Raw genomic sequence first — 9,429 nt, 5'->3', positions numbered from 1 at the left:
GTCTCATAATCATTGTTTTAAATTTTATTAATGGAATTACATTGCATTTTGGAGAAACATATGTTACTATTTATGCATTCCAACTAATTTATATGGTTGAAACGCCGCCCTTCGTGATCGGGTTAAGCGAGTTACATGGTCTGCCTTACGGCCTGTATTAGATCATGATGGCTGTGGCACAGTCTATTGTTCCTAGTACTCACAGCGCTCCAAGCGGCTAGCAACTATCGCGAGAATTGCAAAAAATCATCCCAAGCTTCGTGACTGTATATATTAGACTGTGGTAAGTCTATGTCCCTATTTACACTTGCTCAATGCCACTACGCGACGGACAACAAATCAAAGACGTTTTATAGTTTAACCTATACTCACTACGAGCGCTGTTCCTCGACCAAAAATTGAACACTTTCGCGCATCTCCATCTTGGGGCAGAGAGCCATGTGACTACAATATGTTTACATCACAATTCCGCCTAATTTGAAATAACATAGAAGGTTATTCAGTATTATTGAATGTGTTAGGAGTAAGTGCGTATTAATTTAGATTAGATTTGATCTTTATTAGCCGAATAGAATTACAAGTATTCATGGCGTCAGTGTGTGTATATAGTGTTTATATAGTTTAAATGAATCGTTCTCCTGTAATATACGTGAAATCACAGTGTAGGCCTACTGTTGTGCTACATTAGAGGCCTATACATATAGTGTTTATATAGTATTTTAATCATGTTATAAGTGAAACCATCGTGTGCTCTTGTGCTGCATACAACTGCATACTAAATCAATTTTATTTATGAAGCAATAGGTGAGTGCAAAATAAATCTGGTTAAGTATTTTCATACTATCTAGATATGGCCTAGTTACAATATTTTGACATTCTTGCACATATTCGATTTAATAATAACAGTTGATGCATTTCCTTGTTTATTGAAATATTTATTATTAGGCCTAAGCAAAATGCACACATTGTGCAAGATTAAGTTAATGTCCTAACTCGATTAATTAAATATTTCAGGAACTCCATCGGTACAGATTTGATGAATTGTGTAAATATGAATAGGCCTAATCACGAAGATAAGAATTTTTAATTGACAGTTTTAGCACAGTCTACTATATACAGTCGCGAAGCTCAATATGTAGTAAAAATGCAAACATGGGTAGTTGCCCACCACTAGGATCGCTACTATCGCCTCATCATCGCAGATCTCTCTCCTAGCAGACGACAAAATATGTTACAATTTCGTTGTCGTGTTCTTTTGGAAAAATTAGCACCTTCCTTCCATTATTGAAATATTAAATGCATAAAGTTAATTTATTATTTTAATGAAGTATATTAAATTCCACCCTAAACTCGAAGATACCTGCAAGAAATAAGTTAATATAATTTTTGTTTGTGCAAAACGAGCTGAAATTTACTATAATAGCTTCACTCATTCAAGATTATAGCGATAATTAACTATGAAACCAATAAATATTAATTTGCATTTCCCTTTACAACAATAATAATGGAAATATGACTTAATGGAGTAACTTACGTGTACCGGAACTTGTAGTGTAGGCTTACGTAGTTAACAAAGTGAGATGAGGTTAAGCAATAATAATCACACCAGAATTGGAAATAAAACGTGATCAATAAATTTTATTGTAACAGACTTTTTCCACGTCTCTAGTAAAGCAACAAATAAAAATAGCAACAAAATTAACAGCTATAATTAAACACATATCCTTTGAAAAAAAAAAGTAGGCCTAAGCAATAATAATCCCACCAGAATTGAAAATAAAACGTGATCAATAAATTTTATTAAAACGAACTTAATTTTTCTACGTATTTAGTAAAATAGCACATAAAAATAATAACAAAATTAATACCTACAATTAAAAATATATCTTCTGAAAAAAAAGTAGACCTAACCTTTATTTCTTTGGAAATTTAGCAGCCTAAGTGACAGAACTTTAACCGGTATCTAATGTCCTTTCGGTTAGATTGAAACATTTCATTGTGAAATTTAAGGATATAATGTATTCTAACAGTCACAAAGAACTTCAAATGCGATTTCTCTGTACGCGCCACACATCAGTGATTTATATGGGAAAATCCAACAGTTTTGTTTCTGCACAGCATTCTTGTGGAAACCCAGGAACCTTTCTGAATCTTTCGGAAATCGGAAAAAGGATAACTCTGGCCTCTTTCTGTTACTGTTGCTACAATTTATAGCACTACAAACGTCTCCTCCTTGTCCCATATTATTATTCCAATTATTATATTTTAGCCATTAACATTATCATTATAACCAATAACGAACATTTCACAAGCATCAATGTGAAATACGCAACGAGCTAGCACTGGATAGAAATACGACACAGTCCAAAGTCGACCATGGACAGTCTATTGTTTCTAGTTGCTAACCGCTTGGAGCGCTTTATCACGAGATTTGCAAAAAAACACCTCAAGCTTCACGACTGTATATAATAGACTGCGGTTTTAGTATAACAGCTTAATATTTATTGTTCACAAAGATGACGATTTCTGACTGACAGTTCCAGTTTCTTCAATTATTTGCTTTGTAGACTACTACAGGAATGCAGGTGATTACGTTTCACTGTTTAATAGAGATGAGCTTAAACGATATTTTCAAGTATCTGTGACAACTGTGACTGTGACAATTAAATATCTGTGACTTTTATCTGTGATTTTGTCACACCGATATTTCATATCGATAAGTAAGCACAATATGCATGAATTACACCGATATTTTGTCACACCGATAAAAACTAGCAGGAAATATTGAAGAGCAATGAAATGTGAATGCGATTTCTCTGTACGCGCCACACATCAGTGATTTATATGGGAAAATCCAACAAATAAATTATGTACATGTACCATTAATAAATAAATAAATGTCAAAAGTTAACCTGTTGTACCAAGAGGTTATATTATAAATATTGAATCAATTGAACATTTTTAAATGTAGTTGGATATGGAGAAAGTGAGGTTATGTGATTATCCTAATCGTTTTAAAAATTGATCATTTTTATTGTATATAATATAATGGATAATTATTTTAAGTCGTACATTAACATTATAATATTCAGTCATAGAATAAAAATTAACGAAACATAAGTATTCGGAAAAACATTGGAAAATAATTACGAAACAAAACAGTTGTTGAGGTAGGATTTTACAAAAGATAAAGTGGTACTGGTAATCAATGGTATTATTTAAATCGTGTAGTCACTACAACATTTATAATAAGACGGTAAAACTAGCGCTGAAGTAGTTTTTGCGATTTCGGACGTGAAAATCGTTGCATTTCTAAGGAATTTTTGTGGAGATGCAGTTGTTCGGATTAAACTAGCGCTGAGGTAGTTTCGGTGATATCGGAAGTAATCACATCATTTATAATAAGATGGTGAAACTAGCGCTGAAGTAGTTTTGACAATTTCGGACGTGAAAATCATTGCATTTATAAGGAATTTTTTTGTGGAGATGCAGTTGATCGGGTTAAACTAGCGCTGAGGTAGTTTCGGTGATATCAGAAATGAAAATCGTTGAATTTGATTTTTTGTGGAGATGTAGGTGATCGTATACGCAAGGCATAGCAAAGCCTAAACTAACCAAACATGACCTGTCACAGATTCGTATATGCAAAGTATAAGGGGAATACGAAGAAAACTACCTCAAGGTTAGTTTAGTCAAATAAGTTGCCCACCATATTAGCCAGTTTTGTCTCGTTCGGTTTTAATACTATAGGTACTGTTGTCTGCTTCTGAGAAATGCTTCGAAAGTTCGGAAGAGCATAACGTTCAGTGACATTATTAAGATAATGTTGTAGGCTCCTTTAACTATTCTGTTTGTAATTAAAAGTATAACTGAAAAAAATATTGCTACTGCGTAAAAATTGAGTGGAAAATATATATAAGTATATATATAATTCACAGTTATATGAAAATGTAAAGATATCGGAGAATGTATAAAATATTTATAAAACATATATAGGCTACAGACTAACTATGAAAACAAAAATTTCAGACTGATAATTATATTATTATAATGCCGCTAATAACTTTGCAACAAATCATCACTTTGCAAAAAATAATATTGAAGAAAATATTACGAAAAAATAATCAAATGTCACCGCTTGAGTGCTGTTACTGTATCATGCGCATGCGCAAACTCACGACGTAGAGGAGAAAGTTGTGAGAACGTCACAGACTCACTGTTCCTAAGAGATTAGGGTACTGAATCGATCACTAGTGTTATTTCAGTCACAGACTACTGAATACGGAGCAGATTTCGGTAGCGATATTTTGTCACAGATATTTCGCGTCATCAGTCACAGGTTCATCTGTGACAAAAAAATACCTGTGACAAAATATCGGTTTGTGAAATATCGGCCATCTCTACTGTTTATATTTGTTTTTATCCTTGTTACTCTTTTAGCTTATATTTGGTTGTTTTTTATAGTGTAGTAATAAATCTTAGTGTCTTTTGATGTTGCGTTCTATCAGCATTGCTTTTCGTCCGCTATTTTCACGACCGCAAGATGCACGCAATGTGCAAGATTAAGTTAATGTTCTCACTCAGTTATTGAAATATATTTCAGGAAGCCCATCCTACGGATATGATGAATTATGTAAATAGAAATACGCCCAAGTCATAAAGACGACGAAGATTATTGACTGACAGTTGCAGGATTAATATCTTTGATTATTTGATGTTATACCACAAGAATGCACGTAATTACGTTTTACTATTTATATTTGTCTTTATCCTTGTTACTCTTAGGCTCATGTTTGGTTGTTTTTATGTTATATAGTAATAAATCTTAGTTTGTTTTACGATTGCGTTCTATCAGCATTGCTTTCCGTCCGCCTCAAGATGGCGGCGAGCGATCGCTTCAATTTGGGTCCAGTCGTATCTTCTGCGCAGCCGGCAGTGTGGGGACTTGCAACAAATAGTATACGACACGCCTGGTAAACTAGATCTTCTCAGCCGCACACTAGAAATTATACACATCACCTCAGATTGGAGCGGTTGCCGCGCATCTGTGTGAACCGGGCCTTAGTTTGCAGTGGTTGGCAACCAAGAGGCCTATGTCCTCTTGTTGGCAACATTGCGTAAAGTGTGTAAACAAGTTTTTGATTATGGAAGAAAAGGTTCTTGGTACGTTTGTGGGTGAAAAAATTAGTAAAGTGAGGTGGAAGCCAGAAGATCTTATTGAGTCGAATACATTTTTAACAGGAAGTTGGGACAATGAAGTAAGTATGGTGTGGATCACATCATAAATAGTTTGTTTTATGGACAGTGGATTCCGCTTAATAGGACCAGCATGCGTTTTAGTCCAATGCGGCTGGTACTCCATAGATGCTTAAAGTAATGACCAAGAAGAAAAATAATTAGGCTATAATCATTATTATGGTACAGTATTTAGAATTAACGTAAGTAGGAAACACAACATCGAACACATTTTACTTGCACTATAAGGAACTTCGGGTGCTCTTCCGTACAGGGACAATGGCGTTTCTCTAAGGTTACAGTCCAATTTATGTGTGTACGTGTATTAATCGAAAATTAGGGGCTAGAAAATATTGAGAGTAGGACGCATGTTTATATGTCATTCTTTTCCGATTAATACACACACACCTAAACTGGGCTCAAATCTTGGAGAAATGCCACTGCCCCTGTACGGAAACGCGTCTCTTTCCTATTTTATACCTTCCTCTTCGTTTCCTCAGATGGTCCATGTATCTTAATGTCGTCTATGACCTGATATCTTTTACCCCGAACTCTTCTCCCTTTCACCATTCCTTCCAGTGTATCCTTCAGTAGACAGTTTCTTCTCAGCCAGTGACCCAACCAATTCCTTTTTCTATGTAGAAAAACAAAGCATAAGTTTGGATTAAATTGTTATAATTCTTAAAAAATTAAGTGATCTATTTTTTTTGGCACTGTATATAAAACAAAGGAACCCTGAACGATAATGACGTATTTTGCGGCCTTATGACTTTTTGACATTTCAATATTGGTCGTAGAATACAGAGATGAAGAGAATATGAAGCATGTTGCAAATACATTGTCAACAATGAACTTCCCATTTAAAAAAAAATAATACGAAAATCTATGCATTGTACATTGTAAACATGTAAAAGGAAATCAAATGTAGCCTATATTCCCTTTTTCGATTTTTGAAATAGCCTAAACTATAAGGGACAACTCGGAAGTTCTATTACTCATCGATTATCCCTCTTATGTACGCCCAATCTGGCAACTCTGCTGAAAAATCTAAGGTTATCATCAAGGTATTTGTTATCATTATTGAAATGGACGTTTTGTACTGGACGAAATTCCAACAATGTATGGAATAATTGCTGGTACGGTACTGATAAAGACAAGGAAATTAAATACATAGCATCTTTTAATAAAACTTTAATTCTTAATGAAAATTATAGATAAAAAACTTAAAAGGGATGCTGGTACGGTACTGATAAAGACAAGGAAATTAAATACATAGGAGCATCTTTTAATAAAACTTTAATTCTTAATGAAAATCGTACATAAAAAACTTAATCATGTTACAACACATTTGTTGCAATCTCATCAATCAGTTTACAGGGCCTGCTTTGGTAAATCCCTTTCAAACAGCTACTACAATTTAATTAAAGGTGCTGTAAAAGAAATTGTACGGCTCCCAAGTGACACGCAGAACAGCATGTTATATTCAGGTTACAGATTCATAGCTCCATCAGTTCTGTCAGCCACACAAGAAGCTTATTTTAACAGTTAAATAATATCAATAGTTATTTACTTACTTACTGGCTTTTAAGGAACCGGAGGTTCATTGCCGCCCTCACATAAGCCCATCATTGGTCCCTATCCTGAGCAAGAATAATCTAATCTCTATTATATCCCACCTCCTTCAAATCCATTTTAATATTATCTTCTCATCTACACCTCGGCCTCCCCAAAGGTCTTTTTCCCTCCGTACGGGACATTTTTTTAGACACCTCAATGTGAATTAGGAGTCTTCTTTGAGAGGTTTTTTGTTTTTTGGAGGTAATAATATAATCTTAATATAACAAATATTTATTTTTATCGATTTTACATGGATTTTATGGGACAGCAATAGGTAATTAGAGGAAAATTTGTCAAGGAACGGTCAGATTGAGCTGTTGAATTTAACCATAAAAAGCTGTATGTTAATGAATATGTATTATACCGTACATTAAACTGCAAGTTTATTTCAATTTAAGCACCTTCAATTAAATTTATAATATAATCTGTCAGCTCCTTTTCTAACAATATCAGAATCTAATAATTTCAATAATTTCAAGGGAAAAATTGTTCCGGGGCCAGGTATCGATCCCGGGACCTCTGGTTGAACGTACCAGCGCTCTTACCAACTGAGCTACCCAGGAACTCCACCCGGCACCGTCTCAACTTTTCCCTTTATATCCACACAACTCTCGTGGGCTGATGAAACGCCAGAGACCCACATCGAGTGCACACAATCTCTGTGTGACTTGGAATTGTGGTTTTCTGTTAACGTACACAGTGACGTATATATTATGCAAATCTAGTCTTTCAGGTAAAGCTCCCTGTAAAGCAGATTTGAATAATTTCAAGGGAAAAATTGTTCCGGGGCTCTTAGGGGTCGAGGTGGGGGTTTGGGATGGCCTGCAAACAACAAGTTATACTAAATATGTTTAGGATTAGTGTAAAACTGGCCTATGTCTCCTATAGTGGGCGGGACATAAGTAACATTCACTCTTACTTTACAGTACAGAATTTAAATAATAATTTCAGCCAATAAGAAATTGTCTTATATGTGCAAAATCATTAGCAACTGCTGTTGAGTAGTTAGAATAGTATTAACGACAGTTAAAGTTAGGTGTTGGTTATTTTAAACGAAATTATGTTGAAGAAATAGAAAAAATATTAACAAAATGTTAAAAATAATCCAGCTGTTAATTTAAAATTTGTTAAGCCAAATTAAACATTACTTGGAGAAACTGGCCATTAGTCTTGTCCCCCTTCTTAAAGATAGGTACGATTATGGACTCCTTCCATTGTTCTGGTACAATTTCCTTTTCCCAAATGGCAAGTACAAGCTTATAAATTTCATTAGATAATGCGCTTCCACCCTCTTGTATTAATTCTGCTGGAATTTGATTGATGCCTGGAGACTTATAATTTTTCAGATTTTCTATTTTATCACTGATAAATTCGACCTTTTTTACAGTTGATTTTATTCTTTTTTGAATAAAGAATACTGTTCCTAATTGGTGATTATCGTTTCCTTCCCCATAATACAACAAATAATCTCCTATTTGAGTCATTCCATGTCAAATCGAACACCTACGAAACATGACAACTTAGTATTTGCTCCAATTTTTTTTATATATTCTATTGATTAAATTAAATAACCCATGTGTAATTTTTTCGGGCTGACACAATTATTTAGTCATTTATTAAATGTTACTTTTTCTGTAAATTAGGATGCAACGTATTATGAAAATGGTTATACTGAAGATTCTATAAACTGTAGAAATTTCGTATTTATAACATTTTAAAGTGCAATAATTGCAGTATTATATACTAATTTTTAGTGTTCAATCAAAATATAAAATGGGCCCCTTTTAGGGGGTTATATTTTTAAAATGCGTTTTTATATATCAGGGACTTGCTTCTAAAAAGGGGGAAAAAATTATCATTATATTCTTTGAAATGTTTTACATAGAACTGTGTTGGTTTTAGAAAGCTATTCAAATAAGAAGTCGCTGTGCAAATAATTTACTGATGGTGTGTTCGGGTCAGAAGGGTCGGATTGAGTGAGACTGCGTGCCGGAGCATGCAGCTGCGATAGCCGCAGCGAGAGTGAGTAATACATTATCAGTGGTGCGGTGAACATAAATGAACTATTCATATTCATATTCTTTATTTGCCTGAAGGTACAAGAGTACAAGAGGCCTCGTCAATGTAATAATATAAAAAACAATGTGTCACTATTTAAAATATTAAAAGAGTAAAAAAAAAAAATAATAAAATTTAACTAAAATACTACATCATTTTCAAAATATTCATTCATATTATAAAAGGGATTATTTTGTAGCCATCTCTTAATCTGAAGTTTAAATTGTGTGTCATTAAGTGCCTTTATATTTGTTGGTATCTTATTATCAGGGAACGGATTTATATGGACTAAAAATATATGAAATATGTAAATATATATGTAGTTATTTTTACCAAAATATGGAATTAAATATGGATTTTTACCAAAATATGGAATTAAATATGGACTTAAAATTATAAAAAAATGACTATGTACGTTAAATATTGGTACATTTTAATCAAACTAAACAAAAAATATAATGGACGTACCTTATCTTCCAATGTAGTTTCAACAAAACACAATTTTTATTGTCTGTTACC

At 33.6% G+C, this 9,429-nt stretch overlaps 1 protein-coding gene across 2 annotated transcripts in view; it reads left to right on the top strand.

The window, feature by feature from the left end:
- Nucleotides 1–5,004: 5,004 nt before the first annotated feature.
- The window catches only part of Nup43 (Nucleoporin 43kD), a 78,761-nt gene continuing 74,336 nt past the window's right edge, over nucleotides 5,005–9,429 (top strand). The window contains exon 1 of one of the 2 annotated variants that reach the window (XM_069812560.1): nucleotides 5,005–5,258. In XM_069812560.1, the coding sequence (XP_069668661.1) occupies nucleotides 5,094–5,258 (165 nt within the window). In that variant the 5' untranslated portion in view covers nucleotides 5,005–5,093. The remainder of the gene's footprint in view (nucleotides 5,259–9,429) is intronic. The other variant, XM_069812561.1, reaches the window with a different exon arrangement.

This window comes from Periplaneta americana, chromosome 16, assembly GCF_040183065.1.
Source record: "Periplaneta americana isolate PAMFEO1 chromosome 16, P.americana_PAMFEO1_priV1, whole genome shotgun sequence".
Taxonomy (NCBI): domain Eukaryota; kingdom Metazoa; phylum Arthropoda; class Insecta; order Blattodea; family Blattidae; genus Periplaneta; species Periplaneta americana.
The sequence above is the reverse complement of the archived record's forward strand: the minus strand, read 5'-3'. Positions and strand labels throughout refer to the sequence as shown.